Source organism: Neospora caninum, chromosome IX (genome assembly GCF_000208865.1).
Source record: "Neospora caninum Liverpool complete genome, chromosome IX".
Lineage (NCBI taxonomy): Eukaryota > Apicomplexa > Conoidasida > Eucoccidiorida > Sarcocystidae > Neospora > Neospora caninum.
The window spans coordinates 670,901-698,275 of record NC_018390.1 but is presented as its reverse complement, the minus strand read 5'-3'; the positions used below and the strand labels follow the sequence as shown (position 1 = coordinate 698,275).

Genomic DNA, 27,375 nt, shown 5'->3' with positions numbered 1-27,375 from the left:
GCAATTCTCCTCTCCTCCGTGTTGACTAGAGAGCGTACGAATTGCTCAGAAATTTTTCGCCGAAATTGCAAGAGTCGACCGTGGTACACCGCGTGTCGCGCAGCTGCGCCGCCGAAGAGAGACGGCACGGGCCATCTACGTAGATCGCTGCGCGAACCCGGCTACCCGGAAAGCTGCCGTTTTCCGGCGGCCGTCATCCACCCCCAAACTGTCTGCAAAACACTCGTTTTGAAGAGGCACAGGCGTAGCGTGGTATCATGTGTCAAGAGCTACCTCTCTTCACTTTTTGGAGGCCGGAACATCGACGTGTATGGCCTTCGCTGTGGTGAAGAGTTTGGGAGTCCGGCACTGGTTCCTAGCGAAGGTAGGCCTGCGGCGCTTTTGAACCCTCGTCGAACACTCCTTTTGGACGAGAGTGTTCCTTGCACATCGTACATACCTATCCGCGATCCTCCGCGCACATGCCTAGCAAACTTGCTTGGAGACGTCCACGCTGAATCCTCGTTGCCCCAGTGCCCCGGCGTCGGGCCAAAAACCCTTGTGTAGCAACCGGTAAAAAAGAGCAAATACGGTTAGCAAGATCTCAAATCTCTCTCTGTGCAGTTAGCAGATCGGCCCCAGTGTTGCGGTATCCTCAGCTCGTCCTTTATTTTGGCTGACTTTGTGCGTGTGACACCGCGAGTCCGCAGAAACAGCGGCTGGATTGCGATGTCTGTCGTCGCCCTCCAAGGAAGTAGAAAAGGAGGAACCCTTCAGTAAACTGAACCGTTCTGGAACATTGAACAAAATGTCAGGGTTCCAGCGAATCAAAGTGGAGCACCCCGTGGTGGAGATGGATGGGGATGAGATGGCCCGGGTTATCTGGGCGATGATAAAGGAGAAGGTAAGAGGGCGAGGAAAGACAAATCCAGGCAAGAAGTTGACACGCTGTCCAATGTTTCTGCATTCGTTTGCCTGCAATTCCCGAAAAAGGTCAGCAAGCCAGACTGAAGTTCACTCTATCATCCACACCCGCGGCAAGGCGCTCGCGTATTCTTGACAGTCACACAAGTTTTTATGCGGTCCCTCGCTGCTTCAGTTCCTCTGCCATATGCCTCCCCTTACAGTGACACGCTACAGCTTATTAGTACACTTTGATCCTATGCTATGCAATACGTTTCGTGTGTCTCTCAACCGCGTATTAAGGCCGGCCCGGAGAGTCGTCTGAATGGTATGAACTGGTCGTTGCTTTATCCAACTCCTAGCCTAGGACAGGCTTCTCCGTAGTCCGTCACGTCGTGAAGCACCTTAGCTTAGAGTCTTCTTTAAGCACGTTTAAAGAGGTTGCCATGTTTTCGACGTTATGAACCTCTGCTTTCAGCTGATTTTGCCCTATCTTGATATTCCGTTGATGTACTACGACCTGAGCATCGAACATCGCGATAAGACTGATGACCAGGTCACGGTAGATGCTGCCCTTGCCATCAAACGCCATGGCGTTGGTGTAAAGTGCGCGACCATCACACCAGATGAACAGAGAGTAAAGGGTAAGATACTGAAGCTATTGAACGGTCAAGGTACTCTCTTTTAGACTGCAGGTGACGACCGGGTGATGAGCTGCACAAGAGCGCCACAGCGACAACTCGCGTATTGCTAGTCCTGTCAACTGTGATTCGGCCTGCAACAGAGTTCAATCTCAAGAAAATGTGGAAATCGCCAAATGCAACAATCCGCAATACACTGGACGGCACCATTTTTCGAGCTCCAATTATAATTAAAAACGTAAGTTCAAATTTGGCACGATCGCTTCTCTCTCCCATTTAAATATGCGAGTCAACAAAGCATTCATCGGATACACTCAAGTCTTTGCTGTCTATCAGGTCCCGCGCCTAGTACCTTCGTGGACGAAGCCTATCATCATCGGCCGCCATGCTCACGCTGACCAATACAAAGCACTTGATTTCACTGTGGACAAACCCGGTCGGTTCGTGATGAGCTTCGTACCTGCTGACAAGTAGGTCATGAGGATTGCACGTTGGGTTAGTCGGCGTCCGTGCGGCTTACTGGAAATGCTCTACTTCAAGTGCATCTGAGGCTCGTCCCTGCTTTGGTGATTCTTTATGTAAAGGAAGCGGGTGAGGCACTGCGTGTGTCTGCAGATCTGAGCCGGAGGTGCATGAAGTATACGAATTCAAAGGCGGCGGCGTTGGCCTCGGAATGTATAACACGGATGCAAGTATCACGGGGTTTGCGCACGCGTGTTTCCAGTACTCCCTGGACCAGAAAATGCCTCTGTACTTGAGTACGAAAAATACGGTCCTCAAAAAATATGATGGACGGTTCAAGGACATCTTTCAAGCAATTTACGAGAAGGAGTACAAGCAGAAGTTTGAGGAGGCTGGATTATGGTAAGACACGATAGCTTTGTCCGACACCTTTTGGGCGAAGGAAAGCCACCCTTTTCACACGTACCACTCGCTGTACTGTTCTTGTTGGCACTGCAGGTACGAACACCGCCTGATCGATGACATGGTCGCCCAAGCGATCAAAAGCTCTGGCGGCTTTGTTTGGGCGTGCAAGAATTATGATGGAGATGTTCAGTCAGATGTGGTAGCCCAGGGATATGGAAGTCTGGGTTTGATGACAAGTGTGCTCGTCTGTCCGGACGGTAAGACAATTGAAGCAGAGGCAGCCCATGGCACCGTCACGCGGCACTACCGACAGTACCAAAAGGGTATCAAGACATCAACAAATCCAATAGCCTCTATTTATGCGTGGACACGAGGCCTTAGCCATCGAGCTAAACTTGACAACAATCAGAAGCTTAAGGAATTTGCCCAAGCCTTGGAAGAGGCTTGTGTAGAGACCGTGGAGGCAGGCTTTATGACGAAGGATTTGGCATTGGCCATAAAAGGAGACAGCCTGACTGAACAGGACTACCTGTGCACAGATGAGTTCATGGAAAAACTAGCGCACATGGCGGAGCGCAAACTTGTGGAACGACAAATCATAACCAAAGCGTAAGCCGGACTCTTCGGGCGCAGCATGCTCCTCGTCGAACTGCACCATGGTCCTCATACTCGGGCAGCTTCCTTGCGGCGTAGCGCATCATTCCTCATTCTGGCTATTTTTCTGTCCAAGTGGTATCTTCGCAACCACAAAGGTTGGGCAGGTTTTTTTACACTCGACTAAGGCCTTCTCCAGTGGAACGTTCCTCCAAGTGAGAAAGCCCCCAGAACCTTCCTGCGTTCTTGTGCACACAGCCAGCGCTATGGTGTTGGGGTTGTGAACAGGTGCCGCTAATTTTCTTGGCACTCTCCAACGCGTGACGAGTTGGTCATGGAAAAACCTGTTTTATATAATCTTCTTACGTGTAAAATGTTCCAGCAGACCGGCAGGTCTGTGATATAACTCACTTCAAAGGAACGTGGACATTATGGTACGTAGGATACTGAAGACACGCTCTTGAGATATAGAAAACCAAGCTCATTATCTATGTACACTACCACCCCCCTGGGTAAACGGGCCAATCGAAGCGAGTAGTGTGGCACAGTCACGGATTTCCGGACGCGTTGGAGTCATTAAACTTCAGTATATATGCCGCAGTGATAGTGGACACGTCATCCTTCCTCGCCACTTTCGGTGCTCGTTTTTGGCGCACTGCTACATAATAACGGGTGTAACACAACGTTATCCAGATGCAAAACTAGCAGTGATCGCGTGTGTGATGCATTCTTCAAAATAGGTCATGCCCGCACTGTGACAGCTGCAGGGGAGTGTTTCGGTGACCGAGCTAGATGCAGAGTATCGGTAGAACACGCTTCCATTTTCGAGAAAGTGTACACTAGACAGCTATCGATGGTACTTGTCGCTTGAAGAGTTCTCGGCTGTCTGGGGTATCTTTGAGTACTGCGGAAAGGACAAAAAGAGCGAGTGTTTGGCAGCTTGCCCCTGCTGGTTAATGCAATTGATGATACAATTTGATTCAGCTGGGACAAAATGGACCAGGCTTTCCATTATTTATGAACGGATCCATCCGCTCCTGCCAGCTAACCGATCTGGTCAGTTACTGCGTGAGGGGAGTTTCCACAACACCACTTTCGTTGAGGGCGCCGTTCGGCTCTGCAGTAGATGGGGGCGAGGGGGATTTCGTTGTCGTTGAGAAGTGAACCAACTGCACATATGAGAATTTGAATCGTCTGTGTTGGTTCACGATGTGAGCACTTCCTTACCGTAGCTCCCCGAGTCCATTCGCCGACGCCTGAATCAAAGCAGACTGTGATTTTCCTTCCAGTCGCAGATGAGCTAAAATCACCCACAAGGCCAGTCAACTGTGCATACAGCCATCTTATCGACCTTCTGACTGTCGCTCATCCTGCCAAAGTTTAGCACTCGATCGCCTAGAGTCCACACAAATGAGCTTGGTATTCCACCTCAGAATCGAACACTTTCCCTTACAGTTTCCCATGTAGTCTTCAGGAGCCCGACAATTGTGTCCGTCTCCTACGTCAACCCAGTCGATCGGACACCTGGAAGAGAAATCTCGCGGGCACTGTCCACGTTCTGAGGTCATGTCGCCACGTCTGTAGGGATCGACTCACACAAGCAGCAAAGGAACTAACCCGCGAAAGGGAAATCTACATCACATTCAACTGCTAACGATGCTTTCTCAGATGCGGACATTGCAGAATTTATTCGACGAGGACAGTCCGCCGATGGTTGGAAGTCCGGTGGTGCCTCGCAAGTCCTGTCAGTCAAGCGAATCCAGGACAGGGGACAAGGTGCTTCGTAATCTCTTTGACGAGTAGCCACGGCCCAATTGCACGGCCAGGTGGCCAGACACCTCTTCTCAAAAGATGCCTTCAAATCGCTCCTTCCAACGTATCCACTCATGTCAACAGCTTGGTTGCAGGGACCTTTGTAGAGCGGCGGAGGCGAACACATACGGTTGGACGACTGATGCCAACCTTCCGGGCACGCGGTGCTGTAATCCTTGGAGCACCTACGGGGAAGGCAAGGCCAACGCACGTGGCAAGTTGACTCGAAGTTTGCTTTCTCCTCAGCGGATGAGTCCCCCCGGATTTTGTTGTCGCACGGAGGCTTGCCCGAAGCGCTTCGGCAGCTTCCATCGGCATCTAACTTCCATCCCACAGGACATTGCCTTTTATAGTTGGAGCCAACGGGGCAACTATCGGGCAAGCACGGGAAGCTGGCCTGGCAAATATCCGACCAGGCCACCTTCTGATCTTCCGTGAGCTTGTGCAGATCTGTTTGTATTTTCGCGCATGGCCCTTTGTACGAATCCAACGCAACGCAATTCGCCCCGTCGGACCTGAAGGCTTCAGGGCACTGAAGAGAGTAATCTCGAACGCACTCGGGTACCAGCTTCTGAAGTCCTGTTAACGTGGCTGTTCACTGGTAAGCTGAGGAGTCTGGACCTACCGGTGCTGCGGCTTCCTGTAATGCATGGCTGGGTTGGTAGCCTCGCTTGACGAAGGATCAAAGGCTCACTTCCAGCTCATCGAAGTCTGCTTTCGTCATTGGCGACGGAAGCGTTTGCTGAACACTGACTACTTCGCTTTGTTCAATCGTCTTCCGTGGTAGCAGTCTTTACCTTTTCCAGCGCTGCAATAACGCCCCTCTGAAACTGCCGGACTTCTTCTCCTCCTACGGGGAACGAGAGTTTTATCAAGTGACAGAATCGCAGAAATACTGGAGCAAAACGCACCTTCTAGTTGAGTCAGACTAGATGACGAGAACGCCTGAGCCGCTTTTTCTAAGATGTTGGTTAGGAATCCGCTTTTCTCTCGAGCTTTCGTTTCCTTTTCTTCGGGGCTGTGCGGTGGTTCGCCAATATCGAGAGCTTCCTGAAGCTTGCCTGTTGCTTCGTCAGCCGCTGCTTCCAGTTCTATCTCAGCACGATTGGCATTATCTTCTTTTGTCGCTTCCACAATCTGCCGGCTCATGCGCGGCGACTGTGGTTCTATGAGTTCGGGGGCCGTTAGACCCGGCTGCGGCACAGGGAAGGGGAACGACATTGGTTGTGGGCCATAGGCACGTCGCCAGTGCAAAGCTGCCCCTTTCGAGACAGCAAGAGAGAAAATCAACACACAGAGCCACGCCATAACGTCGCTTTGTCCCCCTTCACGAGAGTACATTGGCACTAACCAGCGGCAGTGTGGAGAGGATCAAGTTCCCGCGGGGAGTAGCTACAGCTCGGTTCCTGCTGGGTTTCTGAAACCGCGGTACTCTCGATGTTCGTGGGGGGGGGGGGGGTGTGGTACGGCAAACCTGCTTGTAACCTTGTGAGCCAGTGTCCAGTTCGTAGACGCCCACCTAGAACTCAGAACAAAGATCTCGCTGAACTAATCGAGTGAGGCCTCGAGGTGTTGACGATTTGTGATGAGGTATAACCCCGTCTGTGATAATACAGCTCTTGTCGCAGCAGAACGGATAGCACCCGTTTTCTTCAATCGCCATCATGCTTCGGGATGCTCTCTTGTGTGTTAGTCCTGCTAACGTTGAGATCAGTTGCCTTTGCCCAGATCCCGCAGCCGTCTCCGCAGATCAGACCTCAGATGGAAAGCATTCGAATCAGTTGAATTTTTAACGGCGGAGGTGTCCTCTTTCGGCAGCGATGGAAGAACAGCGTTGGGGTCTACTACCAGTGACACCACATTGAAAGCATGATATTCTACAAGGACACCTCAGCAAACTGTTAAACCAACCTCAGTATACTGGTAAAAATGGCACGAAATTGATATACGCGTCCTGCCGCCGCGCCGCTATAATGACTTCGACCGCGCGGCGTACTAATAAGGGGGGGCTTATTTCAACACTCAACCCTACTTTCGCCATGGCTGACCAACTCTGTGTCAGTTGCTCACCAGGAGGCTCCCCGTTCACGAACCTCATGCAGGGTCGCATGTCAGGAATTGCTATGCACTGACGCGTTACGAGAAAGAAGACCTTCTACTTTTACACGATTGAAGTCCTTCTGTCCTTCATTTTAGTTTAGCCCCTTTTCCGTGACCGCGCTGAAGCTGCTTCCTCAGCATGTGAGTAGTGTTTTCCCAACGCTTCCGTTTTCGTCAAGCAAAAAATTAGGATTGCTTTTGTAGCAGCGAGGCACCCGCGAGTAGATGCCGTTCGGCCTGGCTTCTACCTAGAGCGGCCGACGCTGTGCCGCATGCTTTTGTTTGTCATTTGTCTGTTCGGGCAGTCTGTCGAGTAATCAATCACGTCAGGATACCGACTGTCGCGGTCTAAACCTTCTGTTCCTCAGTGTCCAGCGCTCTATTGTACTCTGCCTGCCGCACTCGGGACTGCACAGCTTGAATGAGGTACAGTCCCTCGCTGTCTGACAGTACGCACGTGTTGTGTCTTGAGACACATGCGCTCACACCTGGTTTTTCATAGCAGCAGAGTCAAGATTCAGGTTTTCATCAATTGCAGTCTCGTGCCCCCCTCCAATTGTTATTCACCTCTGCTTTGACGATGGCTCTTCCACCTACACTTGACGACGAGAACTTGTACAAATTCCGGACAAAAATTTGCGAGCGCTACGTAAAGCAGGGCCGATGCGAGTTTGCGGACAGGTGAGAATTGTGGGTTGATAGTGGCATTCGGTAGTTAAATAACTATAACTCCCTTTCTACAGTCCACCAAATATGGTATTGGAGAAAGGAGGTTTATAGGCTTGTGACGAGGCTTGAGCAAGTATACGGACTAGGTTTCAGTACCATTTGCTGGAGCACACCTCTGTTTGCGGCTCTATGCTGGCCCCTCGTTGCAGATGTCAGTATAGCCATGACTTAAGGTGGACCCGACGGCCGCCTTGGAAGTATAACTACTGTCCGGAGCTCTGTCATGACCTTCAATTCGTCAAAGATGGACGAGGACGAACTATTGCGAAGTCGAGTTGCAAGCAGAAACGCAACTGCAAGTTTGCGCATACGAAGGAGGAACAAGTGTACCATCCAAAGATGTATAAAACGGTAAGAATTTCCCAACTCGCTGTCACCCACATTCTCTCCCTCCGGCCAGAAAGACCCCAAACATTTTTCCAGTTATTTGTCCGTATTTCCTCAGATCATGTGCAAACAATTTCAAAGTAACGCCTGGTGCGACCGGTACTACTGTCCCTTTGCCCACGCGTTGAGCGAGCTTCGACCAGCTGATTTGTTTTATCCGCCATCCAAGGTGTTCGGCTCCTACGAAGATCAGGATGCTCTCTGCCCGGATATATACCTGGTAGGAGTGATTTTCATCATTTTGCTACACACACACGTTGACGCGTATTCCTTGGAAGAGTCAGTGAGCCGATTTTGACTATTTCCTGTTTATGTTGACTGGCACAGCCGTCGGACAAGCCCCATCCTCGCCTCAGGGCGAGATTTCTGGCCATCATGGACTCCGTCGGCCCCGGACATTCGCACCAATTTGGAACAACTACGGAATCGTTGGCAAACTCCAACCGCACACGTCACCCTCACACCGACTTCATATCTTCACATACCCCTCAGTCCGTTCTTTCGGACACCCACTCCCCGTCAAATAGTGCGAGAGTCGAAGACGGTACCCCTCTCGCCAGTCAGACGTCGCAACTAAAGAACTGTGGAGAGTCACGAGTCCAGTGGCGGGAGCAAAACATCGGCCACTCGGCAGCAGAAGCGTCCACATCTGCACATGCGCAGGAGCACAAACGAAGTGGTGAACCCGCTTTGGAACAAAAGGAGCAGAACCTTCATGCGCGTGATATTTCTGGTGGGCCTGCAGTTGCAGCGTCTCGGAAGAACGGGGCGCATCTCCTGGGTTCCGTTCCTCTGAAACACCCCGGCCAACGATCTCTGGCCAAGGACAACCATGTGACCGCCACAGCAAACAATGGAGGGAGCATCCTGGGGAATCCAGGCAAGCAATTCCCGCGCCGACCAAGCCAGGGCACCAGCTGCGGCATCCCGCAGCTTACTGCATCTCCACGCGTGTACGCGGGCAAGCAGTCGAGCCAAGACTGTGCAACAAACTGCATGGATTTGGAGAAAGACCTCCACAGAGGGGCTGGATGCCTAGGTTCACTACACACGGAGAAGCTCCTACTGCTGCCGACCTCGGCTCTCAGCACAATCAGCGATGCAACCAGAAGCCCGACCGCCGCAACACCGTTTGTAATATCCTGCGTTGTGCAGCCACAAGTGACGGCCGAGAGAAGCGCAATATTGGCTCCACAGCAAGGATCACAGGAAATAAGCAGTCCTGCAGAGGGATGTGCTGGCAGTCCGCCAGGGTTTTTGCCTCAAAGCACCGTCTTTGGACGCGCTTCCTGCCGCCCCTTGGTTGTGTCGTCAGCTCTCACGATACCGCGACCCGTGGGAAAGTCTCTTGACTGCGACTCAGAGCATGAGACTCACGAAAAGATGGTCACCACGGCAACTGGTCAAAGCTCAGCGGAACCGCTCGATCGATGCGCTTTTGAAGCTGACGTAAAGCCAGCGGGGTACGACGACAAGGAATCTCCCCGACGGTCTGGGAGTGGTGACCGAATCACCAGCCGAACGCCAGCGTTTTTCGTGTCGAGCAACCAGGGCCAGTCTGGAAGCCTTAAACAGCTGGCAGATAATATATACTACTGGAGTGAACCTATTGGGCAAAGCAGAGATGACCCTAGTGTTCTGGTGTTTACGGGGGTCCTTCTCGGATCGAATAAGCAACCGCGGGAGACTGTGGCGATAAAGCAGGTCCCAGTTGTGGTCACAAGCCGGATGCGAGATTCGTTTGCGGAGCTGGAGCAGTTTGCCCATGTCCACGATCCTCTAATTGTAAACACCAAGGGAGTCTACTGCATGCACAATGACGACGACGAAGGCATGTCTTTGATGCTTGTTTTAGAAAAATGTGAGGGGTGCCTGGCAGACATGATCGCCATCAGTGATCTAGGTGAACGTTGCCTCCAAGAGCCTCTTCCGCCGCAGGGAATGACTGAAATGCTTTCTCATTTGCTGTCGGGAGTCTTGAAAATCCAGCAGTACGGGCATTCTGCACACATGCGCATTCACCCTGGCAATATCATGCTTACTGAAAATTTCGAGCTTAAAGTTGGCGACTGTGCGGGGAAAATTCGTTACCTTAGTATCTTTGATTTGCTTCATGCTGGCGTCCAGGGCGCGAAAAACGCGAAGGAGCTCATTCACTGGGTAAGCGCTGTGTGAGTCAAACATTGCCGCGACTGAGGACAGTAAGGGTCACCGCACTAAATTGTATCGACCTGCCTACTTTCTGTCGCCTTGCGTCTCTGTGCCACAGATCCTCAATTCTCCGCAAGAGGCGGCGTGGCTTGCACCCGAGTTCATCCGATCGCTCATGCACATAGCGCAGCAAATTAGTGCACTCATCGACCAATATGAGGCGCTGCCACCAGAAAACCGCAAGGGTGTGAGCTTTTCTGTGCTGGCAAACAGTCTGAAATGGCCCTCCAGCTTCCTGCAAAAGGCCGATGCGTGGTCCACAGGTATGGTACTCAGAGGTTTGTTATCTCGAGTGTCCCGAGAGGGTGACTTTCCTCTAGGTAGAAGAGGCCACATGCCATGTCCTCACTGTAACTTTGGCATGTGATACGCAGGCGCTACACTCTTTTATATCATCAGCGGTGGCCTTCATCCGTATGGCGACACCAGCGATCGGTCGATAATAACACATATCCTAGAGGACAGGAAGGTCAACCTCGAGAAGGTAACCGAAATGGTCGTACATCCGGGAACGACATCAGGTTGCTGACTACTCCAGTAGCTCAATCCGGTGTCTCCTGACGCGCCTGCCCTCGATGTCACGGCGGAAGCTGTCATCTAAACGCGGAATTTTCTGTGTGCAGACACGGGAGTCTCCACTCCTTTACGACCTGATAGACGGGCTACTCGAGTCAGAACCTGACAAGCGCACAAGTCTCTCGCAAGCACTTTGTCATGCTGCATTCTGGAAGATGGGGGAAACTGAACACTTTCTGAAGGCGTTCCAGGTTTCTGTTGAGGTGAGAAGGAAAACTGCGGGGCCATTGACACGTAATAGGAAACTGACGGCGCCTCGGCCTTGATAGCTACGACGGTGTCCTACTAGTTACCGTTTGCGATTATCTTGACTTATACCCACGATGAAATCGCTACCCTTTGATGCGTTCTTTTGCTCTTCAGACAACCCCCGAGTCGCATATGGTGCTTGCCCTCTCCGACCCCATTTCTTGGATAGCGTCGCTCGCGTCCACCGCATCTCCCTTGTTTTCAGTACTGCTATCTTATCTCACGTCTCCGTCGTGTCTAACTCTCCTCATTTCGTCTCTTCGTGGGGAGAGCAGCGTATCCTTCTTGTTGTTTCTGGCTCTTTTATCCGCCGATACTAGGCTGCCGGTACAAGAGCGCCGGTCTCTCGTCTCGTCCGCAATCTTGCTTCACCCCTCGGCTTTCCTTAAAGCTGTCAGGCTCCTGCTGTTTCCTCGCATCCCGGAGAACCCTGGCGATTTCGTAATATCTCGCAACTCAACCTACGTCAAACAGTTCCTAGGCGAAGGGTCCGCGGCTGAGCCACAGGCATGTAGACGAGCTTCTGGCTGTGCACCGCTGCCCGGGACTTCTCAATCTGAGACGTTTGCTGAAGAGATGAAGCATGCGATACGGAATCATGCTCCTCAGGGACACCAAGGATTGCTTGGAGCGCCGCCGAGCGGCTCACATCCGGCGTCTTCTCCTGCTTCTGTTCCCACGTATCCCATGGGAGTTCCAGCATCTCCAGCTCCTGTAACGGCGCCCGGAGGCTCTTGTGATTGCAGTTTCAGCTCGGAAACTCACCATTCGCAAAACAAGGACTGCCAGAGACCCCCGCCTCCGCCACCTCCCGTTTCCTCGCATGTGCTACCCACGCAACTTCCGCGGTTCGTATCAACAACTGATGGCGCTGGGGTTCCGAGTTCCCTGAGTCGGCGTAGCAATTACCCGCAAGGTTTTTCTCCTACCTCTTCAGTTCCCGTGGATCGTCCCGCGAACAGTTCAAAGAACCTCGGGACTCCCGTGGGCTCTTCTGCGCCATCAAAGAAACTTGATCCCACTATGATCCCGCAAGTGCAGGCACTCATGAATGCAGCAAGAACCATGCAACCGAGTAATCAAGCAAAAATATGGACAGCACACGAAATCAATGTGGCAGCTTCCTCCCCGGTCGATAAGGGGGATCGGTGCAATACGTCGCAGGGGATGGAAACTCAGTTTACATATGAACCGGCCACCAGTGAGTCATGTGTGGCTGCTCCGGTTGGACTCGCTCTCGCAGGTCAGCCTAGCAAGATATCAGCTGATCTGGACCTACAGGCTACGGATATGCAGGTTCGACAGATGCAAATAGATTCTTTCCAGAAGAGCAGCATCCGCGAGGCTGACCTGGACCCCACAACTGCTGGCCTCAGCTGGAGGTTATCCTCTTTGGAGTGTGGAGGCAAGAGCGCCCACGAGCATTCTGGGCACGACAAGAGAAAAGGATCCGAGGCTCCGAAAGATGTTCACAGGCAGATGAAAGTTAGCTGTGGTTCGGCAACCAAAGTCCCGTCTCGCGGACTGAAATCGGGCCAGAAGCCTCTGACGCGCTCAGACCGCAACAACGGATCGTGTCAGAGCGCAGCAGGAAAACAACCTTCTAATAACGATGAGTACACCGATCCTGCAGGAAAGTTGAGAAGCGCGACTAAACGCATCAGTGCTGCTGAGCCAGCTCAGCGGCCTAACCTTGCCACAAGTATAAACCCGCAGCCACACCGAGACTGCGGCGGCATATTGAAGCAAGGAACAACCGATAGGGCCAATCAGCAAGAAGTACTCGCCCCTCAGCTTGAGCATCGGGGGGGACCGCCAAGGGACCAGCAGTCAAACAAGTCTGCTGATGTCACGACGTCCCCTGGAGTGTCAGCCACCGACTCTAATGCTCGACCACCAGGCGCAACAGTCGTCCCACCTTCATCATCCAGTGCTTTCACACCAGCTCCGAATGCGTGTGTCGTTCAATAAGATGTCGGCTGACACGCCAATGACATTTAGCAAGTATTGAGAACACCGAAGTCGAGGGCTCCCCGCAGTACACGCGCCAAACCCCCTGTGAAGGAAAAAGAGCCACGGTGGTTACAAATGTTGTTTCTTCTTTGTTCAGTTCGATGCTGTGTAGTTTGCTTTCGTTACGGAGCTTATGTGCCCTAAGGTTGCGCTTTTGGCATTGAAGTAGCAGGTGCGCTACGCGCCGTCTTATCCCCTGTCTAGTTCTTTTCGGTGATGACACGGGTTCTGGCGCCACGTATAAGCCCCCATTCACTGCGCTTTGTCAAGATGCCATTTTCGTGCTTCCTCAACAGTTGGCGAAAACACTGTGCTCTTTTTGGGCCGGCGTCGTCCCAGAAGAATGCTGCCTCCATGTGAGCGCACTGTTGTTGGCTTCTTCGTCGTCTTGGAAAACGTTACTCACCCACACTTTTCCTGCCCCCGCGAAAACCCCGCATCAAACACCTGATTCTGAAGGTCAAATGCAACGCGAAAAGGCGACAGAATCATGATGATCCACTCCAGTAGCCTTTCGGGGGCACTCCAACAGCACCGTGGGTTGCGCGGAAACGCCGAAATAATTTTTCAATCTACACGGCAGACATTGTCACGGAAGGACGAAAGCGAGTGCGCGACTTTGTTAGTATACGACCGCCTGGCCGTGCAAATAACGGGAAAATACCCTAACTGCAGCTAAGGCAAATGGTAAGACGCATACAACGGAGTGGATTGTGTTCCTGAAGGGGACTCGAGGAATAACGAGTGCCGCCAAGCATACGCGACTCATTACACGGAAGATTCGTCACTCTGGATTCAACAACGAGTCACTATCTGTAACAGTGCTCGTGATCCAACAGGTGACCATCCGTCTCGCCGGCGTGGTCTCAATGGCATGTGGACGCGCATTACAAGCCCACGTCGATGCTACGCAAAATACTATGCTGCCGCATTCCGGCATGGCCTGATGTAGGTAAGTTCTGTCGTCGCTAAAATGAAGATTCACAACACAATGAAAAGAGCCCCCGTGAAGTATGTCGGTAACAGGTGTCAGTTTCCGATTTGGCAGTTAGTGAACTTGCGAGGGAAAACCCTCGATGCTGCCTAGATTGCCTTCACAACGCGACGCGAGTTTTAGCGTTTCACTCACGACGCAAAAACCACGATGAATCGACCTCGGCTGCTTTGCTGAACACGGAACTGAGAAGAAGATGCACAACACAAAAGGCTTCCCCGTTGCCTGGTCCAAGCGATCAAACAAGCAGATGGTTTCTACAGATCCCACAAGCGCCACAAACACCGAAACACGCCCCATGCTTTGCTGTCGCGGAGACCGGAAGGCCCGGAACCTGCTTGGTACCGAATGGCCGACAATGGCATATAGGAGAATTATTTACAGGTGCCATTTTTTTCACGAGGAGCGGCAGCAACCAGTATGAAACAAAACGGCGCGTGGTGCGGTTATGACGCTCCGGGTCCTAAGCAGCTCCCGCCACGCCTTGCAACAGAACGCGCAGAGACACCTGACGTATAGATTATCGATTGATAGCAAAGGGTCTAAATAGCCCATCTGTCACGCTTCGATCGGCTCATAGCTGCATTAAACAAATTTGGGCATCCGTAAAAATACCCTCTGTCGCATCCGTGTCGTAACACGAATTGTCAATGTCCTTCGTCCCATAGGGCTGTGGGACTTCCCCTTCATCGACCGTAAAAAGAATTTTTCACAACATCCGCCCGCACTCGGGCAAACACTGGACCGTGTCCTTAGATTCAGTCTTTGATAGCCCATACACTAGCACTACGTTGAGGTTCTGCCGGAAGAGTGACGTCAAACGCGCCGAATCGTGGCGAAGAAAAACCGACAGTGGAGTCATATGTGTCTGTCAGTTTAGCTCGAACGGTGCTCGCGGATCTCCACAGATTTGTATGTCCGCTTGTCCGAGGATGTGGCGCTTCCATCGGCCAACCCCGAGTTGCTTTGCATCCATCCTAACCGGAAGACATGTTTGCGCCGACCGCAAGCTGCACGCACAACACGGCGCAGCGGCAATTCAGGAGCGAGGAATACACTGGGACAACGCAAGAGAGGTGATGTCTGTTTCGGACTCAGCGGGACCTTTGCGCGCACACCAGACACGACTGTTGCTGTTTTTCTTCCGTGCATACCACAGTTCAGCGTAACCCTAATTGAGCTCTGGGCAGGCAGCAAGGGCGAGAGTCGTCGGTGTGCCACGAATAGCATGATTTCCACTCAAGCGGGGACAGGCATCTTGGTACAGCTTTTCCACCCAACGACGACAGCAAATGTCTCTCACAATGAACAGTATGTATCAGCGCTCCTCTGAAAGAGGCGCTGAACCCACAGTCGCCACCGGCTCCTTGGGTTTGCTGACACCATACGTATCATCGTGAGGCTCTACCACAGGTTGTTGCGCCAATCAGCATCATTGGAAGGTTCTGTAAGCGCTACGAAACATTTCATGTACAATGATACGAAACGTGAACGCAATCGCTCAGTACCTACGCAACCACGGGCCGCCTGATGTGGTCAAGAAACGTCATTTGGATGCGTTCCTCTCGCTCATTTGCACTGACACCCAACTGCAAGGCGTGCCTGCCTCTTTGGCATATATTAATGCTTAAAGTCGGCCCAAAAGAAGTTTCTCTTGCTTACCTGCAGCAAACTGCCGACGCCGTAAGCCACTGTGCCGGCGCAACTTCCATTCAGCGCCATCAGACAGGCGGATTTAGTTGGATTCTGTCCCACGAACTTCCCCTATAATCGCACCAATGGAAACAGACAGACTGGCGGAGTGACACTCTAATTCAGGTGGCATCCGTATTCCTGGTAGAGGCACGAGATGATGTTGAAGAAAAACGATTGGTACAGCTGGATCTTAGCACTAAACAGACACCAAGACCGAAGCGGGTCCACTAACACAAGACCAAGGAGACAGTACGATGGACAAACTAAAAACGGTACAGACTCCTGAAGCGTTTGTGTGACTAAAACGCAATGTTCTACTTCGACCACAGCCAACACTGAAACCGCCCCAATTGACGAGTAAATCCCCCTCGCCACCGCGACACGAGCCGTGGACCCAAAGGTACGATTCCGCATTCACGTTCAAATTTTGAGGATTTTGACCCAGACTTCGCCTCAGCGTGAGCAGACAATCGCTCCTCACTCCTGCGTTTTCCATTCCCCCTGGCCAACCAGCAAATCAAAAAACAACGGGCGGCATGCTAGCGCGATTACTTTTACGAGCAAACCATGTCTGGCTTGTGGAAAGGAACTGTCTAACCACTCAGCTGCGAACGGACCTTTGAAAATCCAAGGACGAATAGAGTCAAGATGGACACCACGCAGGCCATGAGAAAGGCCATATCTGCCTCAGCTCCCAGTCCGAAAGCGGCAACCCAGCCAATGAAGCCCGCCAGGGGAAGAAGCCCAAAAAAGCAGAAGGCGGTGAACATGACCAAGCCTGTGAAAGAAATCGGTGGCAAACCACTTCATATTGAATGGATCAGGAAGTCGCCCCTCGTTGAATGAAGAACCGCCGTTCCCACTATCATGTCTACCCAATGTTGTGGGAGAGTGGCCCTCTAGACAGTTACACACTTGGGACGCCGACAGCCTTTATTACACACATTATCCCACCCTCCGGCCTTAACGAAGAGGAGCCTCCCGTCCAAATGAAGCGCAACTTCAAGCTCCTCAATGGCAGAGCAGAACGCCTCTCAGCACATCCTCCATTCTGACGTGAATAAGCGCCAGCTATATATAGTTACGCAGAAACGGTGCAAGACAAAGGAACGACGTTGGAAGTCGCACAAAAAAGCCACGGGCCCTCGGGCTCTCCGGGTCCGTCAGAAAAGCGACAGTTCACAAGCAGAAACTGAATCGAGACTCTACTCTTTCTCTATTCTGTGAAGTAAGAAAGGGATTTAAATATAAGCTTAGTTGGCCACATTTACACATGCAAGGGTAGACACCATTCCGGGTATGCTCACCGACACCTGTTCCAGCCGTCGGCCGCGCCTGCGCCCGTCAGAGTGAAGCAGTCAGCTTGGCATGCGACGTACCTCTCTTAATTGGGGTGGGCTCATCAAATCCGTACATAAGGCCAAGCTCCTCGACCATCATATGCTGCACGAAGAACTTTTTATATTTAAAAGTTATATCAACCATTGACTGCGCGTCCGCCCTTGAGAAGCCATACTTCTCTGTATAGATTTCCACCATCTCTCTCTTCTCCTCCTCGGGGCAGTTCTCAACTTCCCTGAACAACGCGATCCAGCAGCCCGATGTACATGCACGTTTCAACGAAATAACGAATGCCGCCGTGGACGCCGTGACGATGGCATTGCACGCACGACAGTGGCAGTTCAGATTTCCTTGGAGCAAAGCGAGCGCGCAGAAAGAGGGCTAAAAAAAGTATTGTTCCGCAGTCGCTTGTGGTCTCCACGGAACATAAAGCTGTAGAGCGTTGCAAAGGCACGCCTGCATACGCCAATGCGGTCACTCGGTTATTCACGTCGCCAAGAAGAACGGCCATTTTGGGGGGGGGGGGGGGGGGCGAACGCATTCTGACTAAACGCGGATACTGTAGGCTGCTTGGAGGCCGTGAAGCGTGTTGAAATCCTCTCGTCGGAAACACAGACCCACGCGTGGGCTTAACGTGGAGCCTCACCACTGTTCAGGCGGCAGTGTACGAACGATTAAGGCAGTGGCAATTGCCCCCATCGAGGGCTGGGCGCGGTAAGTCGGCATATTTTTCCAGTTAATGGCCCCGAATGTGACCTGTCTGCACTTAGTCTGCGGTCATGTGCGGGTGGGACACCGGCAGACGTTTCCTCGGCACATTCAACCACGCGCCTACCATTCTTCTCTCTGCTTCTCCGCTTCCACGAAATCCTTCTCGGCTGCGGCACTGACGTACTCCCCGAAGCCCATGGAGATGGCATCCGCCAGGAGATTCCCAAGACCGACCATGAGGACCTGAGAGCAGCTCAGATCCGCTCCAACGCATCCGGCAACAATCGCGAAGATGGTGACAATGCCTGAAGCAGAAAGAATGTGCAAGAGGGACGCGGCAAACAAGTTCTTCATGTCACCGGTACACGCGCCGGGGTGCCGTAGAAGCGAAGACAATGAATGTACTGGATACAGCGGGGAAGAGGCTTCGGCGCGTTAACGTCCTGTTGTCGAATATACCAACAGAGAAGTAGGAAAAAAGCGACACGAAGAAACGCCGGCAGTCCGAAAATCCGCGTTACAGTGGACACTCTCCAGGTGCCGACCACACAGAAAAGCTCTTGGCGGTCTTTGCAGGACACTGGGGTTCTAGGCATTGGCTCTGAGACGAGTCCTTGAGCATTTTCCTTCGATCTTCCTTGTCGTCTGTGTCCGGGCGCTTCGCTTTTCATCTCTGCTACAGAACGCGCGTGTCGTCACCTACCGTCGAGGCCTCCAAAGACGACCGCCTTCACGTAATCCGACGAGGTGTTCGTGTGACTCTCTTTGTGATCGCCCGCCAGTTCTCGGTAAAGATCGAGGCTATGGGCTGCCCTGAGTAAGAACAAAAAGGCGGTCTCCGGTGTGTGCTTTGCTGGGTCACCACCACGGGCCTTCCTGGCGACCGCACACTTTGGCTTACTCCAGTGGGAACAAACCTGCCACCGACTCCACCTGGACCATCGCATGAAATGTGTTATGGCACGCGCCCGTGAAACTCCACACCGGAGAATCTGAGAAACGTGAGCAAAACGTCAGGTGTGACGGTTTCGAGGACACGTGAGCATCCACCGAATGGGCGATTGTCCTTTCCCATTGCCGCTCGCTTCGAATCCCTCCTCCCTGTCCCTCGCGCCGCACGTCTGGGAACTGAAACTCCGGGAGAGGGACGCACTGAAACGCCTGTGTGGTTACGGGAACAAAGTAGGCTTCACTAATCACTGTCGCTTCCGTGTTGTGTCTTCTCTTCCAGCTGGTTTTCGTGCGCCTACTGGTGGAAGCGTGGTTGCCTCGTGGTGAAGTATCCCAGGGACCCGAGAAAGCACGAGCAGGTGGGCTTACCGCGTTGCTTCGATGTCTCTCAGTTGGTATGCATCGCGTGCCTTGTTGAGGTCTCTGCAGTTCACCAGTGTTCGGCCATCGGGAACAATGTTCCCTCCGGCGTGTCCCGCCCCGCCTGCTGGCATCGTTCCTTGTTCCACAAATTTGGATGTTGTGTGCCTTGTAACGCACGCGATCTCAAGCTTGTGGAGGCGACAGGGACCGTAGCTCCGCCGCGAGACCGGGTATGGAAGAAAAAGCTGCGCCTTGTCCGTCCAGTTAAATGCAAGCACCCGCTATCCAATCTCACACAAAAATACGAGTGTGTGTCTGTGTACGCACACCGGATATGCCTGTTTTCAGCTCAACGCCCCTCCCCTCTTGCTAGGCGGGGTTTCCAGAAAGTCGGGCGGCGATGACTGCATGGACCGTGTCGCGGTCCGGGAGAGCTTACCAGGCGCACAATATAGGAAGCTAATTAGCGTTTGCATGGGAAGCGTATCAATATGGCAAGGAATTACGGGTTTTCGTGGAGAACGGGGCGAAAATTGAATGGATTGGTGTCTACGACAAGCGCACAGAGAGACCACCTTCACACCCCTTTAGCACAGATCCGCAAGCACCATGCACTTCAAACAAAACCGCAACTGCCACCAAGCGCACACCTGTTCGCGGTCAAGAGGTTTGAGGAGCGTCGTCCGCGAAAATGGTATGGGAATTCAGATCTTCAAACGCGATCTAAGAGAGACACGGGATGAAATAAAGAGAGAGACACAAGGCGCTGGCACTCTTGGAATTCAGAGGTCACTCTGAAAGGAAAAGAGAACTAAAACGTCAACGCAAGCACGACTGTGTGGTCGACTTCGAGTGCAGAGAGTCCACGTCTCATCGACGCACTCAACATTGGTATGGCGCATGCGGCGACCACCGATCGTTTTCCTATCGAACCGCAGCACAGTCAGCCCCCCTTAAAAGAGTTGGATTTCCTTTTTCAGGCGCTGTAGAGAGCTTCCTTTGAAACGACAAGCGGATGCAGTGTCTAGGATAGAGACGTGTCCCCTTGGCAATTACTGGAACTGCACTCACGGCGTGGAACGGAGGCGGTGAGTGAGCTGCATGCACGGAAAGCACAGCCCAGCTGTGTGGAGAGGGGAGCGGTCTTGGAATTTACATTGCTGTTGCATGCTACAGCGGCGGCGGCGCCCCATGGAAACAACCCTTTGGTTTCAGTCTCCGTTGTGGTACAGAGCAGGCAGAAAAGAGGAACGGATGTGTGTGCAGCTAAAGACGCTCAGGCTGAGAAACGGTCTCAAGTTCGGACTGCGGCATTCGTGGAGAGAGATCCGGGCGTGTCCCGGAAGGGAACTGCCTGGCACGGGTGCCTGCATCCGAGACAGGGGGAGATTTTAAGGCTCCGTGTTTGTTTTGGAAAGGCAAAAAACGGATTGGGCGTAGGGATGCCTTCAATATCCTCAGGTGTGGGTTGTGTTCAACTGTGCACCAGAATGCTCTGTTTCAAGCGACCGCCTTAAATTCCCCCGTTCTACATCAGACCCGAGACGGCGCACCGTTCTCGTTTCACAACGCTCTGCGAATGTGTACGAGACGTGGGTATACAGTGCCACCAAAACCGAATAGCGCTGTGTGTCGCTATCACGATGGAGACCATCCGTTACAATGGGACACGGAGCGATGCACACCGGTGCGGGCTCCTGGAAACGTCCTCAAAAAAGTTATAGTTCCAGATCCCTCCTCTGGCGGCTTCTTGCCTTGCGGTTTTCCCAAGGGAAGCCAAACAACTATCGGACTCCAGCTTTAGGGCGCTCAGACTTTAAGGCCATGTTGCTTTGTGTTGCCACTTGAGCCATCCGCTCTTTAGAAATCAACAGTGTCGTCTGGTACACTCAAACGGAAGGGCGATGCGCACAGAAAAAATGAGTGCATTGGGCTCCTCGGTAGACACGCAAACACATTTTCATGCCTTGGTAGGTCCTGCCTGTTCTCCTGGCCGTACTTGTTTCTTGTGCAAGGGCCATTTCGCGCTCCAAGAACGGAACGACGGTCGAGCGGAGACAGGAACCATCAGATGAAGAGAGCACCTGCCAGGTCGAGCCTATCGTGTGTAAATTCTCAACACGGACGAGCGTTGAGGCATCTCTGTCATAAACGTCCATGCGTTGGAAGTTCCCAAATGGCCAGACGCTACGTACTAAGGAATTACGAAAAAGTCAAACCACGGAGGGGCCAAAGAAGCTGTTGCCTTGAACGGCGCCACGCCCCTGCGTAAGCGTATGGTCCTTTTTTGTGCCGGTTGGTGATCACCGGGGCGTCCAATGCTTGCCGTGTCTCACGATTGCTGGCTGCGCTTGACTGAACATCTAGACCGCGTTGTCCCAGTCTGCTGCCCAAGGGGACTCGTTCTCGGCCACCCAGCATTCGGTAAGAGAAATCTACTCTCCTCGGATGCTCAAGCGTATACCAGTTCCCTTCGTTCCCGCAAGAACCATCCTCACAAAGCGCGCCTTTCTTCGGTGTAAAGGTGCTTTCGAGGAACGAAATGCCGACTTCGCCTCTTTCTCCCGAGGACACGAGCACATGCAGGGGCGTTCCAGACGACAGTGATGGTCATTTCCAAGATCACAGAGTCTCGCGTCTTGCGCGGAGGGAACCGCGAACTGGTGTGTGTGCATGGTGACGGTGGCACACCAAGTGTGTCACAGCGCCAGTTTTCTGTTCCGCCTTCGTAACGCACCCCCGGCAGTTCCGTGAACGTTCCTCATACTCTTCGATTTTAGACTTCGCGCCCAAGCCACAGATGAGCTTTAGCTTGGCGGCTTCTTCTACAGAAGTCAAACCCCGTCCGAGACAGTTCATGCACGGGGAAGGGCCGCGATACAGAATACCATTTTGCGAACAAAGAACATGGGGGGAAACGGAGCCGCACCTACATCCGATAAAAACGAATGAAGGGGTCAAATTTGAAAACCACCGGCGTGGTACAGCTCCTTCAGCTCCTCGCCATCATGCCGCATCCCCGCTAGCGGTCTGCGGGTGCCCGTTCATAGCCCCTCGCCCTACTGGAAGAAAAAAATCGAGAAACGGACGGACTGAAAGACGTAAACCACTGAAACAGGTCTGTAGCCACCGAGCTACGAATGCCACCGGAGAAAGGCAACTTCCGTTGCTACGCTGTCACTGGCCTTTGGAGCGCTGCTTGAAGGACATCCACGCATTCCTACGAGTAAATCCATTTCACAAGCATAGCAGGAAAGCAACGACGCTTGGTCGGAGACGCGAACTGGCGTCTTTCCCATAGGTTCGAACTAGTCCACAACAATTCAACTGTCAGCTACTGACAGCGTACCCGATCCAGGACGCCAGACGCTTCCAAAAGCTCGTGCACACTTAGCGCCCTTCCAGAGAACGACATCCCCACAAGCACTTGTCTCGTGCCGTCTCACGCCGCTTAGCAACGGCAATACACCTGTTACTCGCGTAGTGCGTATTCGTGTATACATAAGTAACCATAAATAACTATAAAAAACTATAAATATATATATGTGCATACCAATCACTTGAACGGGCCAACAGGGTAAAACCCGCAAGCGTGTGCCCTCAGGTCAAACAGATTACCCACCTTGAGAGGCTCTTGCAGGAAGACTACATTCGGGACCTTGCCTTCCAGCGTGACCGCGATGAAATCATCCGCTGCAGAAGCGACAATGAGAAACCGCCAGTGCTTCAGTGACCGGCAAGCGTGTTGTCGGAAAGTCATCGTAGCCTTTTTCGTGCGTTCTCAGCGGGGCCAACTATTGCCTTTCCACGGTACGTGCCTCAGGAGTTGCTCCTCATACACAGGTTGCCAGCTGGGCCTCTTCTTCCGAAGGACGCGCGGCTACACGCGACAGGGAAAACGGAAGGCCAGCATCTCGCCTCGGTGTTGAGTAATGCAGGGAAAACACGCCTGTACTTCTTACCGTCGATGTGGGTAAGGGGCTGCAGCTGACGGACCATCGACGCTCGGCCGTTCCTGGTGGAGGAGAACATGACCCGCTGAGTGGGCACAGACACAAAAGTGTGTAAGCGGTTAGCCTCTTCTCTGCTAGACCCGAGAGTCGAGCGCAGAAAAGCTGAAACTCCGGGGGAGGGGGGCTCAAAACTGTTCACTCCGTCAGCCCCTCGTCGAGATCGAACACCAGGCAGGCTGAAGAAACGGAGGTGAGTGCCGTACACGACAGCCCAAGGTCTACGATGCGTTTCGACGTCGCCGCAGGCTTTCCCCGATCTTTTGCTGCGGGGCCCTCGTCGAAGCAAGCCTCTCCTTCCGCTCTTATCTTTCCCCCAGTGGCAAGGCGCAGCAAACGGGACGGAAATACGAAAGTGTCGACTCTTACATGGCGCTGAAGCCCGCGATCGAATGCCTGGATCCCTTCCAATTCGTCCAGTACTTGTTGCTCTTCTTCATCGCTGTTCACCTGAAAGAAAACACAGAGGGCGAATTCTGGATGGTGCCAGGACCGGTTGCCCAGCGTCTGTGCGGCGATTTCCGCTTCGGGTTTCATACTAGCGCCTGTCCACCTGTTTTCCGCTGCGCATTCCGACTTCCCCAAGTGCGACCGGGTGGCGACGGGCAACCCTGGACAGCCTAAGCAAGTCGAGAGTCAACCTGAAGACAGTGAAGTGGAACGGGGTCCACCTGCGCAGGTGGATGGGCAGGCGAGCGTTTCCTGTTGCGCAAAATAGGGCACGCATCTAACCTGGGCGAAAACGAACAGCTTGCTCCAACTGCACAGGGAGAGAAACGGGGCGATGGCAGCCTCCTCCATCACAAACTTGCCGCCAGGAGACCTCTTCAGCAGAATCTGGAAGACGAGGCACGCCAGCACAGAAGGCCCAGAAGAGCTTTGAACTCTCGACTGCAGTCAAACCCTCTTTGGCTTCTCAGAGAATGGAACGGCAGGTGCTCCCCCTGAGTCACCGCCGCGTCGTTTGTGCACCTTTTGTCCTTTAGAAAACGACTGCCACAGGACGAGCTGTGTGAGTCCTGCAGGGTTGTCACAGCCGACAGAGAAGTCACCTGAAGCCTCTCGAAAAGCGCCAAGTTCTGCAGAACACACGGACGGCCCCGGTCCGTCTGTCACTACGCCAGCGTGGCGCGTGCGGCTGCGAGAGCGTCTGCGAAGTGACGCACTGATTTGGTCTTTGCTCTTTGGGTGAGTCAACGGCGCCGCGCCGGCCGTAGGCCCCCCTCGTCAAACCCCGGCCGCTCTTACCAAGAATGGCGACACCGGCAGTCGCATATGCGACCTAGGGGCGTGCTTGGGAACGTCCCGCTCACCTCATTGAGACAAATCGACGCACATGGGCGAAAGACGCTGCAAAAACCACCGCAGAATCGAGCACGAAAACACGCGCGCGGTAACCGAAAACGCGCGTGCGCTTTCAAACTTCCGCAAAATCGCAGGTCATCGCGACTCGAACTTTTTCCGCTCGCTCAAGTTCCCGAACGTCGAAGCGACGCCGAAACTTCGCTGTGCCCCAGAGGTGACGTGGGTTTCCTCGCGGTACACACAAGACGTCCGTTCTTTTCGAGGACACGCTGAGTGGCGCGAACTAAAAGGTGTGAGCTGGACCAGGCGGCGAGCGCGCCTTCAGAGAATGCATCGCTCCCCATGTATATACAGCGCGCTCGCATCAGTGGAGCTGAAAAGGCTTTTGGTCGGATCCAAAGTGCGCAGGGAGCTAATTCTGTACAGGGAACTCGACAAGCATTCCTAGATGTATATGAACGAAGACATCCCGATTTTCGATCAACGCCCCCCCCCCCCCCCGCAAACGTCGCCTGGTTTAGGTCCTCTTTTGCGCGGACGCAGGTCGCCTGCTCTTCCTGTCGCGGCTCCGCTTCGCGGCGGAAACAGTCGCGCGCGAGACAGCCTGACTGGACCGTCACCGGTGGTAGTCTGAAACGGTGTCTTCTCAAAAGGATCGCCTTCGTTTCTGCCCCAGCGCATGTGTGCGGGTGTACCTGCTATCGTCCTTGTTCTCCTCCGCGCTGCCGCCGGTTCCGGCGTTTGTCCCTGAGGAGCTCTGCGCGGCAGGGCGTCGGATGAGAAGAAGCAGTGCAGCGAACCCAGCAGCGAGAAAGAGAGCCGTTACAAGAGACTCCGCAGAAGGCGCTGTGCCGAAGAAGCTGAAGACTGACGTCGCTCGACTGACGCGGTGCTGCTGGCGCGCGTGAGCCGAGCCTCCGCGGCTGCGGCCACGTGGATAGTCGGCTAAAACGTCCAGCAGATTCGAGCAGAGCGCAGAGAGGAGGAAGAGGGCTCTCGGACACCAGAGACGGGACGCCTGGCGCAGCAGGTGTCTCCGGGCGAAAGCGGCCGCCGTTGCGCTGGCGGCGGGAGACTCGCCTGTGGCCTCCCTGGGAGAGACTCCCTGCGACGTCGCCATGCCGCCGGCGTGTGCGTGCGTGTGTGCGTGCGTGTGCGCGTGCGTGTGCGTGCGCGCGACGGCGGTGCTGGCGTAGATGGGCGAGGAGCCGCGGATTTGCACGGCCTGCACGCATGCGAATTCGAGGCAGTTCCCTTTATACTCTACGGCTGGTCAACAGCGTACACTGAAAACGAGGACAGAACTGGTGACGCCGAGGATGCGTCGCACGTGGCTTCCACGTGTGGCGGGGAAATCGACAGGAGTCCTGTGCTTGCTTCTGAAGCTGGCTCCTGTCGCAGCTCCGAGTGCGGACACCTCGTTTTTTGGATCGGAATTGGAGGAGCAGGGAAGACGGCAGGACAGAAACGCATGACGAAGAAAGGCATTCCACTGGGAAAAAGCGCACGTCCGGCTGCAGCTCACAGCTTTCCCACACTCAAAAAACAACCGGTTTTGGGTGGTTGTACTTCTAACGCCGCATAATATGCTAGAAAACACCCTTCAGGCACGATATGAAGTGGTGTTACGACCCGGTGGACTGGGATACGGAGCTTTCTGGTGTGAAAAGTAGGAAGCCCCCGAAAACCGAGTTGCCTGTCTTCCGTCACATGGTATATTCACACACGATGAAATGTGACAAGCATAGAGAGACAAGGGTATTATGGTGCGTTACAAACATGAACTGGAGCTGTGTTTCTAAAGCGAAAGCAAGATTCAACTCAACCGCCAATCACCCCCGGTAAGTTTACAGTTGTCCTGCCTCGCAATCCTACACGCGCGTGCTGGACGGACGCATCCGTTTCCACGCAGTCGGTTTCCTATGCGGCAGATGCGAAGGACAGACTGAAAAGGAAGCACGTTCCCCGTCTCCTGCCCACAGAGTTGAGGTGAAAGGGCTGAATCACATGCATGCCATGGCTCTTTGAAGAGCTTTTGGAGAAGTTTCGCAGTGTGCTCCAGGATAAAAAAAACAGCGGGCGACGAGCACCCCGACAGTGTACGAGAGAGAGAGAGTAACGATGCAACCACGTTGGGAAAGCTTTTGTGCATGTCCTTTGAAAGTCACCTTGACATTTTGATTTTCAAAGGACCGCCTGCTGTCCCCCTCCCCCCCGAAAATGCGTACGGTTGGTTAGCTGCGGGAACGCTGCGAAAGAGCGCTTAGACTGAGAACAGAATCCCCCTCAGGCTGCGTCTGGAAATGTCTTCCTTCCGAGGAGCAGACCTTCGCAAACCCCATGGAATAAGCTGATAACCCAGGAGGGAAAAAACGCACGGGATGGGCTACATTTTCGAGATGGAAGTCAGTGTGCCCCCATCCTCGCTAACAGACTCCCTGGAAAGCGACACCATCGCTCCCATACAAAAACCATGCGCCTAAACCGCGCTCGCTTTTCGTGCGCTGTGTCTCTGTGAGGGGAGCGAGACAGCTGTCCTGCCTCTCTACTGCCAAAGGGCCAAGGCAACGCTTGGTAGTATGGTTCGAGGTCCCTTTTAAAAAGAGGCAAGCGTCCTGCAACACGGACGCTCTTCTCAGTAGAGGTTCCATCAATGGGGCGTTCCCTCCGTACCCCCTTTCTGTTGCTGTCAGAAGACTGCCTTCTCCGACCTACAGGTAATAGCCGAGCCATCGGGCTGCGCAGCTCTCCCCGACTCGGCTACTAGAGGGGGTTACGGGTCCGTCTCGCTGACAGCCTTTTCTGCTAACGGTGTGACCGTCAGCAATTCAGCCCTATCATGTGGCCACCATTTTTGCTGGTGGTGAAAAACGTGGCGCCTCCTTCGGGCTGCTTTCCGAGGGAAATCGGCCAAACGCTGATTGGGGCATGGTCTGAAAGTACA

The 27,375-nt window shown here is 53.4% G+C and overlaps 6 protein-coding genes across 6 annotated transcripts; 3 read left to right on the top strand and 3 right to left on the bottom strand.

Annotated features, from left to right (window-relative positions):
• Positions 1–787: 787 nt before the first annotated feature.
• On the top strand, positions 788–3,003 carry NCLIV_039280 (isocitrate dehydrogenase-like protein, related; the record flags this gene model as incomplete). Its single annotated transcript, XM_003880837.1, has 6 exons — positions 788–883; positions 1,361–1,526; positions 1,667–1,761; positions 1,860–1,993; positions 2,139–2,387; positions 2,484–3,003. The coding sequence occupies 6 exons, from the start codon at positions 788–790 to the stop codon at positions 3,001–3,003; spliced, it is 1,260 nt and encodes a 419-aa protein (XP_003880886.1).
• Positions 3,004–4,045: 1,042 nt separating this feature from the next.
• Positions 4,046–6,017, bottom strand: NCLIV_039270 (putative plasmodium falciparum CPW-WPC domain-containing protein; the record flags this gene model as incomplete). Its single annotated transcript, XM_003880836.1, has 9 exons — positions 4,046–4,153; positions 4,212–4,240; positions 4,299–4,379; positions 4,438–4,542; positions 4,602–5,367; positions 5,422–5,436; positions 5,491–5,538; positions 5,594–5,646; positions 5,708–6,017. 9 exons carry the CDS (start codon positions 6,015–6,017, stop codon positions 4,046–4,048), a joined length of 1,515 nt encoding a protein of 504 aa, XP_003880885.1.
• Positions 6,018–7,559: 1,542 nt separating this feature from the next.
• NCLIV_039260 (putative protein kinase (incomplete catalytic triad)) lies at positions 7,560–11,289 on the top strand (the record flags this gene model as incomplete). The annotated part of the gene is made up of 6 exons (XM_003880835.1): positions 7,560–7,577; positions 8,071–8,232; positions 8,340–10,172; positions 10,282–10,486; positions 10,598–10,707; positions 11,254–11,289. The coding sequence occupies 6 exons, from the start codon at positions 7,560–7,562 to the stop codon at positions 11,287–11,289; spliced, it is 2,364 nt and encodes a 787-aa protein (XP_003880884.1).
• A 335-nt stretch (positions 11,290–11,624) lies between these two features.
• Positions 11,625–13,019, top strand: NCLIV_039250 (conserved hypothetical protein; the record flags this gene model as incomplete). Its single annotated transcript, XM_003880834.1, has 1 exon — positions 11,625–13,019. The coding sequence occupies one exon, from the start codon at positions 11,625–11,627 to the stop codon at positions 13,017–13,019; it is 1,395 nt and encodes a 464-aa protein (XP_003880883.1).
• A 2,013-nt stretch (positions 13,020–15,032) lies between these two features.
• NCLIV_039240 (putative integral membrane protein) lies at positions 15,033–19,247 on the bottom strand (the record flags this gene model as incomplete). The annotated part of the gene is made up of 7 exons (XM_003880833.1): positions 15,033–15,065; positions 15,718–15,819; positions 16,368–16,528; positions 17,130–17,326; positions 17,927–18,107; positions 18,506–18,615; positions 19,123–19,247. The coding sequence occupies 7 exons, from the start codon at positions 19,245–19,247 to the stop codon at positions 15,033–15,035; spliced, it is 909 nt and encodes a 302-aa protein (XP_003880882.1).
• A 3,038-nt stretch (positions 19,248–22,285) lies between these two features.
• NCLIV_039230 (conserved hypothetical protein) lies at positions 22,286–25,551 on the bottom strand (the record flags this gene model as incomplete). The annotated part of the gene is made up of 7 exons (XM_003880832.1): positions 22,286–22,336; positions 22,739–22,809; positions 23,079–23,154; positions 23,496–23,576; positions 23,859–23,963; positions 24,440–24,476; positions 25,127–25,551. The coding sequence occupies 7 exons, from the start codon at positions 25,549–25,551 to the stop codon at positions 22,286–22,288; spliced, it is 846 nt and encodes a 281-aa protein (XP_003880881.1).
• Between the last annotated feature and the right edge of the window lie 1,824 nt (positions 25,552–27,375).